Source organism: Centroberyx affinis, unplaced genomic scaffold (assembly GCF_046629955.1).
Source record: "Centroberyx affinis isolate AG114_WGS23_722 - 3 ecotype Tasmania unplaced genomic scaffold, CSIRO-AGI_Caff_v1 ptg000735l_1, whole genome shotgun sequence".
Lineage (NCBI taxonomy): Eukaryota > Metazoa > Chordata > Actinopteri > Beryciformes > Berycidae > Centroberyx > Centroberyx affinis.
The window spans coordinates 110,762-126,595 of record NW_027279349.1 but is presented as its reverse complement, the minus strand read 5'-3'; the positions used below and the strand labels follow the sequence as shown (position 1 = coordinate 126,595).

At 42.3% G+C, this 15,834-nt stretch overlaps 1 protein-coding gene across 2 annotated transcripts; it reads right to left on the bottom strand.

Moving 5' to 3' along the window:
• Positions 1 to 128: 128 nt before the first annotated feature.
• rhot1b (ras homolog family member T1) lies at positions 129 to 15,537 on the bottom strand. Of its 2 annotated transcripts, XM_071519774.1 has the most exons (20): positions 15,317 to 15,537; positions 12,865 to 12,923; positions 12,557 to 12,638; positions 12,255 to 12,298; positions 12,106 to 12,159; positions 11,833 to 11,885; positions 11,071 to 11,179; positions 9,557 to 9,658; positions 9,199 to 9,297; positions 8,957 to 9,065; positions 8,650 to 8,770; positions 8,099 to 8,183; positions 7,155 to 7,300; positions 6,872 to 6,972; positions 6,473 to 6,603; positions 5,999 to 6,082; positions 5,426 to 5,548; positions 5,106 to 5,308; positions 3,380 to 3,502; positions 129 to 1,860 (listed from the first exon to the last, which is right to left on the bottom strand). In XM_071519774.1, exons 1-20 carry the CDS (start codon positions 15,351 to 15,353, stop codon positions 1,743 to 1,745), a joined length of 1,983 nt encoding a protein of 660 aa, XP_071375875.1. In that variant the 5' UTR covers positions 15,354 to 15,537; the 3' UTR covers positions 129 to 1,742. The 2 variants fall into 2 exon arrangements, with proteins under 2 accessions (XP_071375875.1, XP_071375876.1); XM_071519775.1 differs by lacking the exon at positions 3,380 to 3,502.
• Between the last annotated feature and the right edge of the window lie 297 nt (positions 15,538 to 15,834).

The following is a 15,834-nucleotide window of genomic DNA, read 5'->3' as shown; positions in this document are numbered from 1 at the left end:
ATGAGAACATGAAAACACTGAACGTAAAGTAAGCAAAGATGAGTCATTTCAGGTTTTTGGTAAACTGAAAGAACAAATGCGATCACACTGAATATAATAGGTTTATTTGTTTATTATAAACTTCTGGAAAGGCAGGGGTGAGTGAATAAACCAAAGTGATCCTTGGTAGATAGTGGGAGGGTAATGGAAATGAACATCTGGGGCCACGTTAATGCAGCTTCTGCAAACAGGAGGGCTGATCTGGGATCACCACAAGGGTCAAAAGACCATACTGGCTTGACTATGACTGACGAGGCAAACTGCTCTCTGATCAGCGCTCCTATTTTGAGATGCTAATGAATATGCTCCTGGATTATTGGGAGCTGGTAAGCGATGTGGCAAAATGGTCATCAGTTACAATAAAGTTCAAACACTGGAATGTGGTCAGGAATTCTGAAGCATGCAAACACAGCTCTTGATACGGAATGACTGTACAGTGGAGATTCCCGTACTCAAAAGGTAAAGTGACCAACGTGGGAAGACATGGAAGGGAAGCAGCAGCTACTGTCTTACAGTCAGAAGTGGTAATATGCACTAAGGCCCTTCCACACATTAACGTCCATTGATCAAAGCGCTGACCTGTTCAGATGTACAAACATACAAAGTGTGCAACCAAGCATGTAATGTTAAGTCAATGTCTGCGATCAGTGTTAATGTTTGCAGTGCTTTCAGTGCAGTTCATGACCTGGTTTTTAAACCAATAGTGTTGCATTCCATGTTTTGAGTGTGAATCCTGGAGCCACTTCACACATGTCCCTTCTGGACAAGGACAAACAAATGTACCATCTAATATGTTATATATACAGTATTTACATATTTGTTCAGTCTTACTAAGATCACTAATCCTATTGCATACTTCACTCCCTATTTAAAGTGATTAACACCGAGTTGTTCACCATTTCAATCAGCAGGCAACCAAAAAAATAGCTATATATGTTCAACTCACTAAGGCTCATCAGCAGTTACCCTCATTTTCAATACAAATATAAATATATTATCTGTACTTTGAGCAAATACTTGCAGACAAATGGAGACAGCAAATTAGCAATATTGGTACAAAATTAAATATTTTTCACCTTTATTCCTACGAGGAGAAATATATAATGAAATTGTAAAGAAGAAACAAAGTTTCAAATAAAAAAATCTTTTACCGATTGGGATACTTTATACCACAAAACCATGACGGATTTTCATTAGGGATGGGACGATACACTTATCTCACAATACGATTTTATATGTGTTATGGGGTTCACGATTCAATACAACCACAATACGATGTAATAAATAAAAGTTCAATGACAACAAAGTATGACTGTGCAGAATTATGTTTATTTCTGAGCCACAAATCTATCTAGTAATGGCATTGTCTTGCTAGAATGTAAACAACAATTTAAAAATGTCTTTACAAAGTGCAAATAATATAATTCGATAAGCTTGTGAAATTGTGATGGTCAAGCCGTTTCAACTGTGATTACTACAGCAGAATAAAATGTAGTTAATATCGCAATTCATTTTTCTGCCCCGCAATACGTATTGTCACATTTTTGTATTGCGATATCTTGAATTTCGATATATCGTCCCATCCCTAACTTTCACCGTATTCAAAATGTCATCTTTCATTTTCTGAACGTGTGTGGGATAGCTTAATGTGACTACACTGGGTCAAAAGTAAGGGTTAGGGGGTTGGTCTGTGTGTCCGAGGATCACCGTGGTTTGAGCAGCACTCTGTACATGGCGAAGCCCAGCACTGCGAACACTGTGGCCCCGACACTCGCCCTCAGCCAGAAGGTAGAGCTCTTCAGGTCTACCTGGCTTACATGTCTGCGAACCAGAAAGAGAGAGAGACAGGCCAAAAGATACAGATGGACGGAGATACAGACAGGGAGATAAAGGAACAAGTAGTATGAGAGAGAGTAAAGAGGGGATGATAAAGAGAAAAAGATGGAAACAGAGTGACAAACAGAAGGAGACACCAGTCAGAAAAATCACAAAGTACTCATAACTGGGGCAGATACGCAACTCAGCCGCATCATGTAATACCTTTTACATAACCTAGTAACATAATCTAATACATAATATATCATCTAATAACATGGCCTATAAAAACAAATCATGCACAATATGAGGACAGTCCCTAAAAAGTGATATCTCGTAACTTCACAACAAATCTGAAAAGTCTTATTTAGTATCAACAAGGAAGATGACAAAAGGAATAAGATAACATGAGCGTGTGAAGAAAGATGTGGATTAAATGATGAAAGAACACAACAACAGGGATGGGACTTCAGAGCATGGAGATGATGAAGGAAAAGAAAGTGAAACACACGGGCTTAGGGTTATGACATGAGACAGCAGGACCGAATATGAGTTATGATCTCTCTGTTTGATGAGACGGAATAGTCATGTTGACATGAGCAAAGAGGAAAACAACCCGTTGTTGTGAACGACAACCGAATGACCGTGGGCCTGGGATGAAAATGGAAAAAGCTGCCTCTAACTCTGAAACTTTGCAAAGAATATCAAAATTAAGAAAGTTGGAAAAGAAAAAAAGAAGACAACAGGAAGAAGATGATGATATCAGAGTGAAAGAGTTGCTATAGGGGAGGAAAAAGGGACTGAACAGCTTTGACGACAGAGTGAAACAAAGGAAAAAGAGGAAGACGGCGGGAAGATAGAGAGCGAGAGAAACTTAGAAGTACAAAAGGATGCGCTTCTGCATTGCATAACCAAATGGAAAAATAAGGACAAAGAAAGGTTAAGGGAAGATGATGATACCCAAGTGAAAGTGACAGCAAATGAGGGGTGAAGAGACCCAGCAAACATTTTGACATTGAATCCTATTTTTTATGGTCTATGCATTGAACAGATGTAATACAATGGCCTGCATCAGTGTTGAAACCTGTGTAAATATTGTACCAAAATGTTTGTAGCTGCTACCTGCATCGTTTTGTGAATTCAGGACCTAAATATCTTTCTGATATCAGTTCAAAACAGTCTCTAAAGCTGTTTTAATATGAACTTTTACCATGCCATAATATCATATTGTGAAAATGCTGTGCTTGCCCGCCTCCTGCGCACTGCAATCTGTAAAGTGTTTGCTGGCAAGAGTCACATAAGGTAGCACTTGCAACAACCTGCTGTGCTCCATTTGAGGCGTCATCCTGAGAAAATGATATGCCTCAAATGAAACAAAACAACTCTGCAAAGAATGGCAGAATGAAAAAAAAAAAAAAGAAGAGAAATGAAAGGGAAAAGACAGCGTGGAGTGATGATGATGATGATGATGATAACAGAGAAGAGAGAAGAGAAGGCAGCTGTAGTGGTAGGAGGTGAAGAGGACCTGCTGAGTACGACAGCGTAGAGTTTGGCCCTGACCGTCTGCAGCAGCTCGGAGTTGAGGAAGTTCTGACACAAGCAGAAGGTGCACCGGTTACAGGTGCACATGCAGCGCAGCCGGGCGTGGCTGAGGAGAGAGGCGGGGAACACACACACACACACACACACACACACACACACACACACACGGGTAAAAACATACGCACACACCAACACACAGTGGGATACACGTACGGGAGCAAGACACAAGAAGAAAAGTAAGTTAGAGTTGAAAGACGCGCTGCCGCCACCATCACAGGAGTCCATCTGTCTGTGACTCATGACTTGGGAGCCATGATCCGAGAAAGACAAAAGGAAAGATGAGGAGGATAAAAATGTCTATCCAATGAGATCGAATGGGATTATCTGAATACTTGGAGAACGATCTAGGTGACGGGAAACCGGCCACACTGTGATCTAATCTTTAACACCTCTGGAGTCAAGTGCTCTAATCTCTGAATGGGCATTTTAACTAGATAAGCTCAGGGACTCAAACAGGATTGTTTACAGCCCAAATTCACTAAATTTAGTCACGTCCTGGAATTCGACTCATTAGAATGTACTCGTCCTGTGTGGATGCAAAACAAACTCTTGCCTTCTTAAACAGTAAATCCAACAGACAGTAAAGGCACACTAATTAAAATTCCTACCAAACAAAAACATCTTCTACAGAAGGATTGGAAAAAAAATGCATTTCTATTTCATTACATTCCTCTCACCAATTCACGGATTAACAAAACCAAAATATATTTAGACCACATTTGTGTGTATCTGTTTTTGTGGATGCATGACTGTGTATGTAGTTGACTAGGCTGTGGATTACGGCTTACCTAAGAAGGGCTGGTGTAGTGTGTGTGTGATTATGTAACTGGCTGACGGGCGGAGAGGTGCTGTGTGTGTGTGTGTGTGTGTGTGTGTTGACAGTGAACTGCAGTCTAACTGACTGCAGGAGCGCGGACCTCAGGGAGGGATCAACGCTAGTGCTCAGCGGGGAGTCCCGTTTACCTACGCTGTGAAAACACTGTCGCGCCAGATTGAAAGCGACGTCTCCAAAGGGCAGCAAAGTGCATTAATGCGTGTAGATTTGTAGTACATGATGTCAGACACTGACACTCGCAAAGAGCAGGAACACAACCCCGCGGGGAGCGAGTTTATCCTGCGGGAGGAGGCAGAGCGACGGAAATTACCAAGGCTTTTTTGGGGATTTTGAGCACAGGCTTTGTTCTTATATAGGCAAATCCTAACCAGGTGAAGAAAGACCTGACCGGTTTTTGCTTAACAGAACCATTAAAGCTGCACTAGTGAAGACTTTTATGTAAATATCTACCTGTCTTATCACACTGAATTATGAAGTGGGGCTGCAATAAAGAAGAGCGTCCTATCCCCACTAACTGAGACAAATTAATTTCTGGTATCGAGTATGAACACTGGCAGGAAATCTCTGCGACATATCGAAACTTACAGTCAGAGTGAAATGCAAAACTGTCTTCTAAACAGCAGCAAACAAGAAATTTTATTAATTTTACTGACTAACTGGTGCATTTTGCTGACATCACGCTACCCAATTTCTGGGTAATGAAGTCCTCAAATTTCAAAACGGCTACCTCGGCTGCCATATTGGGGCGGCCAATGAGTGAAATTGCTGTAACACATTTAGGCAAAGCTGGTTTACGAAGTGCATGTATACGTACGGGTGCATGGCCATAGTGGTGAGTTTGATGTAGATGTCTTTGCTGGGTGCTGCTGCGGTGTTGCAGGTGAAGGACTGAGGAGGCGGCATCTTGTGCTTCCTGCAGAACTCCAGGGGGCTGCAGGCGTACAGCTGCTTGATCTCCGGCAAGTCCGACTTCGCTGCTATCATCATGCAGGGGATCTTGCTGTCCATGAAGTATTGCTGTGGGGGAAAAAGAGGGGGTAACTGATCATAAAACGTCGTCCAAATTCCATGGGCGAACAAGCATTTTTCTTTGGAGAGAAAGTGCGCAGCGCACACAAGTTTATCCGTTTTTACCTTGAAGACTTTGGCGCAGTATTCAAAGGAGTGAGGGTTGCTGACGTCATAGACCAGGCAGACAGTGTCACAGGCCAGGTCGGCATCAGACAGGTAGTCGAAGTCGGGGAAGACTTCGTGGAGCTGAAGAGAGGAGAGGAGAGGAGAGGATGTTCAGAGGCAAATCCAGAGTACTATCCAGTAAGCAAGCAGAATATACAGTATGCCATATCGTGGAGGAAGAGCCCTCCTTTAACATCAGATAAGACATAAAGCTGCACTAGGCAAGATTTTAATCCGCCTAAATCACAAATCAGAGCTGTAACAGAGAAGAGCGTCCCATCCGTAGATTTGCCCTAATTAAATTCTGGTGTTGGTGTGGACTGGCAGGAAATCTTAGACCCAATATCCCTGTGTCTAGTAACACGACACAGCAAAGAAAAATACAATCTAAGTAAGAATATGAGTGCGAAAAGTATGAGAAATGAGGCAAATCAATTAGGGAAGGATTATTTTCTACTAGCAGTAAAACGCTCCAATTCAATAATCCAAAAATATTGCTACAAATTCAAGCATCATTAGTATGATACTCACCAGGAGGTATTTCTCCTGGCCGTAAACATAGGTGGTGCTGATGGCATAGTAGGATCGGTGTTCCTCTCGAACTACCTTTTGGCGCTGAGAGAAGAGCAGGAGAGAAACATCATGTAAAACAGATCTTGATATGAGGTAACCTGTGGTTTCATGCAGCAATGGGGAATATCAGTATCATAGGACACAGGAGTGTGTTTTGATACTGTATTTTCGTTATCTGTGATTATAAAAAAAATCATAATCAGGTTTCTGTTTCTGTCCTGGAAAACTGGAGTGAAATAAAGTACATAGATGTAATACATAATGTTTTCTTTTTGCAGTGTCTGTGGGGTGAGAAGCTGATGAAGGAGCAAAGGTAATATTGTTTTGATTACATTACATAGTGAAATATCAGTCTATGTATATGGCAAAGGGAAATTCAAGTGTCTGCATTGTGATGCTGCGTTTTCATCACTGGTGTTTATCTGTGCTCACCATGAGGTTTCTGCCCAGGAAAGCTTGGAGGAAGCCGCTCTTGCCGCTGCTAACGTCTCCAAAGATGTTGCAGCGGAAGACGCTGCGCTGGGTCTGCTTCTTCTGCAAGTCAATCTTCTTATCCCGGGTCACTGCGGGGGGGGGGGGGACCAGACACACATGGGCATCAGAGGATCACTTTAGACTGCTGCAGTACGCAACGCATGCCTGTAGTCAGTTTAAGCTGCTGCATCAACTCTCCAACAGCTGTTCGGCATTATGAGACAGTGGTGACTGACTGATGTGATCACTGACTCCATGATTATACAGTAAAATCCAGAAAGGGACAATGAGGTTAGCCTTCAATATGATGCTGAATAATATCCACGGCACATATGAGTCACACATATGGAATTTCACCTGTGATTCCCGCTGCGTGGGACTCCTGCTCGGCGATGATGGAGTAACCAAGGTAGCCCAAATACTCCAGGCATCGTTGGACGTCCAGATAGGTTGTGAGCCTGGACAGAAAGTAAGGAAAATGGAAAGTGATTCACTAGACAGATACAACCTTGCCTAGTCAGTGTGATTGAAGTGTGATGATGTGTTTTTTACATCCACCCAGATAGGTAAACAGATTATCCCTGAAAACAACTTTGAAAATGACAAAGTTAGTTTCAATGTATCTGAATGGCCCACTTACGTCCACTGTGACAGATATCCCTGGTAGGTGATCCAGCCCTGGTCGTTGGTGCACACTGTGTTGTTGACATCCGGACCCCAGGGCATGTAGGGAAACACATCAAACAGGTCCCTCAGCTCCTCTGGTGACAAGGCACAGTCACGGTCCTGAAATAACACAAAGACGGTTCATTGGTTGGTTAGCGGTGGAGAGGAAGAAGAGCTACCCCAAAATATGGAAATTGGGGGTGAAGGCAGGAGTAATTTATTAATTTTATTTATCCCATGTGCAATAAATATGATGCATTCGCACACAAATGTAAATGTTGCAGTTTTTACTTCTGCATTTTTGCAAACTTCAGCATTTTATTTTAAGGACTCTTATTATATGGAATCGTTTGTATTTGTACTGTACTACATGGCATTGTGTTCTTATTGTTTTTATTATGCCTTGCTGCAAAATGAATTTCCCGTTGTGGGACAATAAAGACCTGAACTGAACTGAACTGAACTGAACTGAACTGAGAAGGGATAAATGGGGTTGCTGAAAGCTGAAAGCGCTGCCCTCGTTTACTATAGATTTTAAGAGAAATGTAAGGGAAAAACAACACTCAACATGTCCATTCGGTACGCAGCAAAGGCACGAAAAGCCACTCTGTTCGCAGCCTATCAACCCTCGCTAAGAAAAAAAAACACGACCCTCGAAGCCCCCACGCACAGTTGGACACTAATCACACGACAGAAAGCAGATCTTGGCACAAGCTGCCACTTTCGCTCCTCGACTCTCACTCTCGCCCCGCAGCTATTCTCTGTCCTGCCAATCCCTCGTCAGTGGCAAGGAGTTAAATCAAGCCTCAGCGGGCAGCCAGCGCTGGCCTTAGGAGTGTATTTCAGTACTGAACAGCTTCCTGTAAGTACCTTTCCTGGGCAGAGACTGAAGTAAACACAGGAGCGGACGTACGGTACCTTGTCATGTTTGTCAAAGACGCTCTGGAGGAAGAGGTAGGCGTTGTGGTTGAGCTCTGTGGTGCAATCTGGAGGAATTTTCAACCTGGAGAGGGTGAAATGTGGAAATGTAAATTGACACAGTTGGATTCAAAGAGCCTGGGGAGGACAAAAAGATAAACAGAGTAAACAATACTGGCTGTAAAGATAAAAAACAGTTTGATTGAGGACATTGGCAAGTGGTGACAGTGGGATAAAATCAGGGATATTAAAGCTATACCAACAGAAATAACATTATGTGTCAGGACAAACACTGCATTACCTTCAAAAGAGGAATAGTGTGTGAGGGAATGCATGTGTGTAATGAGTACACTATGAGGGGAATCAGTCATTTAAGGTTGAAGAACAAAGTTTCACAGTACATTTGAATGGAAATATATTGAGGTGCAAAAACATTTTTTTTTTTTTAAGGAAGCAGAGCTAGACACACACAGGTAAGAGTTGGTACGATACATTTTTAACAGTGTACCAACAGAGACACCAGCTGTCTGAAGGGTCGGAGCTAGACTCACGCGGGGAAGAGGTAGTCCTGGTGCAGCTCCAGGTCATCATCATATCCGAACCTCCTCAGCACCGTCCAGGTGGTTTCGTGGCGACCTCGCTGAATGAACAGAGTGTGGAGGAACAGGAAACCTGGAGTGGAAACAGAAACACACAACAACATAGTTAGGAGTAGTGTAACGGTGTTTTTGTGTGTACTACACAACATGAGGAACATTTCTCAAATTTGCCATTGTCAACTGAACTTTTGTTTCTAACACTACTATCTGTAAGTCAGACAGCCACCCTGCCAAAGTCAGTCAGTTCACCCCTCCCTACCTTTCAGAGTGAGGCCGTTGTCACACACTCCGTCGCTCACATTCTTCCTCACCACATTTTTTACATCCTCTAGGGCCTGAGGCGCTAGCGGGGTGTTGAAGCACGTCCTCTGTAAACACACACACACACACACAGACAAAAACATCATGATCATCCAAAAAGCAAAAAACATAATTTGCAAATTCTACTGCATACTATATCCACTGTTGATTGTCAGCTTCAGTAGTCGTCAGTTGACTTACCTGGAAGAAGTTGAGCTCGTTATCATTGAGAATCCCGTCGTTGTCTAGGTCAGACACTTTGAAGATCCGACTCAGGGCTTTAACACAAAGTGACTTCATCTGGGAATCAAAGAGGCAATTCAAACAGTCACTAAAACAAAAATTAGAACTTATTAGCCTTAGAACTCGGTGGGCTGCGAAATGCTCTGACAGAACTGTGGGCTGACGGCAACATAGACATCCAAATACTGCGTTACATAATCCATTGCAACTTCATAGAGAAGGTCAAATATAGGTCTTGATGTAAAACCAGGTGAGAATCATTTTGCTAACTCAAACAGTGGTGCAGAAGTATTCCATAGTTTATCCTTTCTCTTACATCTTTTTTCTCTGGACAGTAGAGGGGACCGGTGGGGTGAAGAACTGCCTTTTGGGCATAATAGAACAGCTCGGAGATGTTCTTCAGGTTCTTTGCTGAACACTAGAAACATGGGGAAAATATAACAAGGGGATTCAGTTATACACACGTATGCTTGCTTTTCAATATTACAGTGCACTGAAATGGTAGCACTGCTTCTGTGACGTGGCAAAGTAGGGCCATCCCTGCCTGTCTGCCTACCTGTCTGTTTGTATGTGTGTGTGTGTGTGTGTGTGTGTGTGTGCGTGTCAAGTCACAGCCAGACAGGGTATTAGCACACAGGATCACCTGGTCTAAATTAACCGGTCTGGCAAAACATAGCTGCTGCCCCATTACTAGATAGAGGTCAGTGACACGAGAGGAAGGCTAATGACAGTCAACTCAGCACTGGAGACAGTGAAGAAGATAAACACACATGGAAGCAAAACACCAATCACTCACCACTGTATACCATTTAATAAAAAAAACAAAAATCTTGGCAGAGATTGGCAGGAAGTTTAAAAAGGGAAGTAAGACCATTACCAGGAACAAAGAATAAATGCTTGATTAAGTTAACAGATCAACCAGCTAATAAAGCAATCTATAAAACTGACTATGCTGCAGACTCCTACAAATTGGCTGCATTTACTGTGAACCCAGTTGCAAACAGACATCTGTATGCAAAAACACATGATTCACACATGGATGTTATTCCACTCATGAGAGAAACACATGCTTAGTTCGGGTGAAGGTCAGGCTCATAAAGAATGTGTAGGAGTAAAGGTTGTAAAGGCTGTTACTGATGGACACCAGATTACCAGGCATGTCACTGTAATTGAGAGATAAAGGGAAAAGATACAGAGAGAAAATGTCCTCATCTTGGGCCAGCTTTACACCAAGCAAACTGAAAAATTGTAAGCTGTAGTCACTTTCTGTCTACATATTGCTGTTATCATGTGAAAACCTTGTAACTCCAATTTTGGTGATTTTCATGTTTTCACTTCAACTGAAGGACTACATGGTCTTCTATGCGTTGAGAAAATTTTACCATCCTTGGGCTTGTAAAACCCTTTCAAACTCCATTGGTTAAACTCCAAAATAGATGGTGATCAAGTTAAAACAAAAAAACTGCTTTTCTTCTTCTGAAAGGTTGACATTTTGGAAATACAAGGTTTTCACCCGACAGCAATGATATGGAACAAAAAGCATTTGTTGAACTACTCTCATGATTCTTCCCTTTTCTGGGTTCTGTGTACGAATGACTAGGCCACTGAGATATTGATTTCCCTTTGTCTTTATGTACCATTTGACCTGTTGTTTCCTGGGCAACACAATCTCCCATGTGTGGCTGTCTGGTCTCTGAAACCACAGCAATGCTACTACATGAAACATGAATACAGACGTAGCATTCAGAAGCATCACAACAGTTTTGCTTTGTTTCAGTGATGGGGAAAAAGTAGTAATGGTGGATAGTAGTACAAGCAAAACTCTCTCACCTCAACACAGGTCTCTATCTCACTGTACTGGTTCATAATGGGCAGGATGGTCTCCATGCTGCTGTGCTCCACCAGGTCCGACTTGTTCCCCACCAGGATCAGAGGAACCCTGGACACACCAACACACACACACACACAAACATGGCATCATATTAACACTATATAAATTACATCATAACATTTGACTTTCACCCTGTGTTATGCAACGTACAGAATAATGCCACCTGGCTAACATCAGGCCAACACCATATAATAATCCCAGACTGGCCATCATCTATTTCATAAGGTCCTACAAACACATGACGGTATTTTCCCAGACATAAAAAAGAGCTTGTCATTTTACAGTGACGATCTTAGGGGCGGGGGAGGTGAACCAAGCTGAATCTGATCATATGAATAGCAGCATCCCCAGTGTGGCTGCTCACAGAAAAGCAATTGTGAGAAATTTTCCACCCTATGACTTAAGCTCATCTCTTCAAAACCAAGTTGAATATGCACGCCCTCTCGCTATAGCAATCATTCTTTTGTAGACTCTCCACGGGGTTGTGAGTCAGTATTGGGAGCTGGTCATGCTGTCACGCGCACACACACACACACACACACACACACACACACACACACACACACACACACACACACACACACACACACACACACACACAGAGAGAGTATCATGTATCCTCTTCCTCCCTATGTATGTCATTAATCCAGAATATAGCCAACATAAAATCATCACCAGGCTTTTCAAATACAACTACGTACCTACTATCCTTGTCTGTGTTGTCAGTGATGAGGGGGATCCAGTGGCTGGTCACCTGCCCAAATAATAAGGGCAGAAAATATAGAAAAGACTATCATTATTTTGACAGGCTACCCCTATTCTGTATAAGCGTCATACAGTCATATTCCAGCGTCATACAGGTGATACAAAAATAATAGTCAATTAGCAGACAGTATCCTCAATGTTATCTTTATTAACCGTTTACTGCAGAACAAAATATGGAAATGCTAGCATCACTGGTGATGAGGACAAACCTTTTCAATGGACTTTTTGTTGTTGACAGAGTAGACAATGCAAATCACATTTGCCTATGACAAGAGAGACAAACATAATCATCCATTAGGCTTCTACTTTTACTCAGCGCTTCTCTCCAGGTTATCACATGAATAGATAATAAACTGACCTTGGAGATCTCCTGAAACAGCTGCTCGTCTGTCTGCTCTGCCTCTGTGGATGCAAGACAACTGTATTAAAAACCATAACTTTCGACAAGCCAGTTCTATATATAAAAAAGTGTTTCTCTGTTTCAATTTGCCGAGTAAAATATGGTTAACTTGACAAGAGCTGAAGACATAATTTCTGTTTTGATTGCCAAATATTAAAGCTTACCAAAGTTGAATGCAACTGAATTGAAATCCCATGGAAACCATTTACCAATCACTGAGGAGTCAAAAGAAATAAGGAACAGCCTTGGCCTAAAAGTACCTGAATAGTCTACGATGTGTGTGGGAACTCTCTCTGGTGTGACATCTGCAGGTATGGTGATCTCCTCAGCGCGGTAGGGAACCTGGGAGGGATACAAGTGATACACCCGCTTGTCACAAAGACAGATATGCTCACAACTGGCTATTAGCACAGTCAAGTCAGTGCAAACTCTGCAGTCGGTACACAGGTAGAAATGCATGAAGCTCAGAGCGGAAGGACATCCTCAAGATTCACCATTACGCCTTAGTAGTGTGAGTCTGCTAGTACAGCACATTGATGGAGTAGGAGTGCTAATAATTTATCCATACCACGTCTGGGAACTCCTCGCTGACCAGGGACATGATGAGGGAAGTCTTCCCCACCTTGGCTGCAGAGGGAGGCAGAAGTAAAAGGAGGAGTGAGAGAGAGTGAAAGTGAAATTCTCTGTTAGATCTTAGCTTATACAACATTTGCTATTTGCTCGACCTTCCTCCTCTATTAGCAAGATTAATTGTGTGCATTCATATAATCTGAAGCATATCAGCTTTTATGCAGACTAGTGAGAAATAGATATGCAGAATTTGAAAATGAGACAAAGTGAAACTAGTCTCACTCCACCATATAATTGAAAATGTGGCTGATATATTGTTTCTCCAACTGATTCAGAAACTGCTGTGTGTGTGCGTGTGTGTGTGTGTCTCCTTGGCACAAGCTGATTCCTGCAGGCAAGACTTGATAACTAACTAAATCATTACAATTGAGATGAGTGTGCTACCTATAAGGATATCATTTATCAAAGCAATATGAAGAAATTACCATCAATTTGAAGCTATTCAGGCCATGTGATCAGGATGAAGACAGTTTCACCATAGTAAGATAGGGACCAGTGAGATGGCTACAATGAACAGGGGACACAGGCCAAGTAGTGGTGGTATTTTTCATTACCATGACAACAACAGAGGCTGAAGTTTTGACGTGAATGTACCAGCTATAGATCAGGTCTCCCACTCTCTGACTTTTCCATGACTTTCCATAACTACAGCTGGGATTGCTGTAGTGGAACTGTGGAACAACAGCTGAAATCTAACATGTAATGCAATGTATGTGTGAAACAAGTTGTAAAACACATTCTGGTATATTCCTGTAAAGTGACCCATTTGTAAAATGCCCTGATACTCCCAGAGAATTTATAAAATTCCTTGACTTTCTCTGTCTGGAATACACCTCTCTAAATTCCAGCGTACTCCAGATATTCCACTAAAAGTGGAAACCTAATGGATAGACCTGACAGAGCCGGGCTCTCTAAAAGCAATGTGATATTTCAGACTCTACAGTGATAGCAATGCTGTGTTCAGATGTGGGAAATGTGGGGCACAGCTTGCAATATCTGCAGGGATGTAATGGAGGGTGAAACCACCTGACCTGAGGTAACCCACCTTTTTATTTGTGGAATAGTTTCCCCACCATTTTAGGCTGATACTAATCTACATGGCATTAAATCACAGTAGCCTGTACAACATAGTAAGTAGCATCAAGGTAAATTATATGATGGGGAAAAGGGGGAAAGCATAAATGAATGTATTTATGAAAAAATAACAGATTTTTGTTTATAATAGTCGTTGTTTGTCTTATGCCACCTTTATATTTACCACTACATGTGGTAACCACTACTGGTTACTACTACTACTACTGTAAAAAAGGGGAGGTGTCTACCTCTATGTCAACCAGCAGTGGTGTAAACATATCACTGTCAGAGAGACGGTGTGTACTGCAGACACTTAGCTGCTGTCTGTGTCTGTGCTCCCCTTCTATCTCCCTCACGAATTTCCCCAAATATTTGTTACGGTTGTGTACATACACCCCAAAGCCAATGCAAAGAATGCAGTGACAACTATTAGAGAGGGGTGGATGATGCTACTACTACTTTATTTAATTATCTGTACAAGGCAAGCATCTCGAGGGTACAAAAACTCATGCACGGCTTTAATTTGTAGACTTCTCCTCAGCTTTTAATACAATCCGACCACACATTTTAGCCAGTAAACTACTGTCCACTTTTAATCTTTATGCTGGCATGGTGAAATGGGTAATGGACTTTTTAACATGTAGGCCCCAGGCAGTCAGGGCTAATGGTGCCCTATCCCAGAAGCAGTTGACAGGCATCTCTTGAAGTTCGCAGATGACACTGTTTTAATCAGTCTGCTCCAGGATGGAGAGGTCGATCATGGGCCAGTTGTGAAAGACTTTGTAGAGTGGTGTGTGAGATACAGGTCCCCCAGGGTAAAAAGCAATAGGTTTACATTTTCCTTTGTTCCAAGTGCAATAAATGTGCTTAATTTGCACTAAACCTTGACTGCACTGCTCAGCAGCACTTTATTATGGCTACCATTCCCATGGTTTGATACTTTTAACGAACAGATACATTTTTGGTTGTTTGCTGTAACTGTTGTGATGAATGTCCCATGTCCTCTTGTATGTTGTGTTTGTGTTTTTGCCCTCTAGTTACTGCAAATCAAATTTCCCCTCGAGGGACAATAAAGATCTGAACTGAACTGAACTGTATATCTGATTACCACATAGACAATACATGAGTGAATGAACACAAAGCCAACGTCCTCACACCATCGATTAAGGGGCACTACTTGGGGAGGTGGGTGTTAGCATCACATATCCAGCTAGTAGCATCCATGCAGTGCAAAAAATACATCAGAGGTTGACTTGACTGACAGCCAGAAATCCCTAACACACTGTAAACGACTGGTAAATAAATTGTTTACTTACGCTCTCCCACTAATAATATCCTCACGTCTTTGCGCATCTTCGCCAGCGTAGAGAACCAACTCGATAAATTGGTTTGTGAGAAACATTTATGCTCCTGTCCGGATGAATGAGACAGCCAGCCAGCTTCACACGGCCTGGCTCGCTTGCTAGCAGCTACGTTTGCATTTTAGGTCCGAGCTACATTGGTCCAAAACAGACTAAACGGTCACTGTGTCGTTTTATGAGACCTGTGTCAAACCGTCAGTTATATAAGAAGATGGCAGCAGTGTGCAGACAGCCGTCTCTATGACTTGATAACTGTCCCACCTGGCTGGTGCAGTTGGACACAGTGGATAGCTGCTGCTCTGTGTTCACCTAATCTGCACACAAACTTGAATGTTACAACACAGCATTAGCGGGCGGACGCTAGCATGCATGAAGCAGCTTTCCATAGCAAACACACGCCCCCTCGAGCCAGCTGACAGCGTGGGTCTAGCAAAGATCATATATTGTAAGAGGAATCACTCAATCCTTAAAAA

Coding starts and splice junctions, on each gene's coding strand:
- rhot1b (XM_071519774.1), bottom strand. CDS start 15,353: ATGCGCAAAGACGTGAGGATATTATTAGTGGGAGAGC. Junction 9,659..11,070: donor AGATAGAGACCTGTGTTGAG/GTGAGAGAGTTT, acceptor CCATGTTTCTAG/TGTTCAGCAAAGAACCTGAA. Junction 8,771..8,956: donor CAACGGCCTCACTCTGAAAG/GTAGGGAGGGGT, acceptor TTTCCACTCCAG/GTTTCCTGTTCCTCCACACT.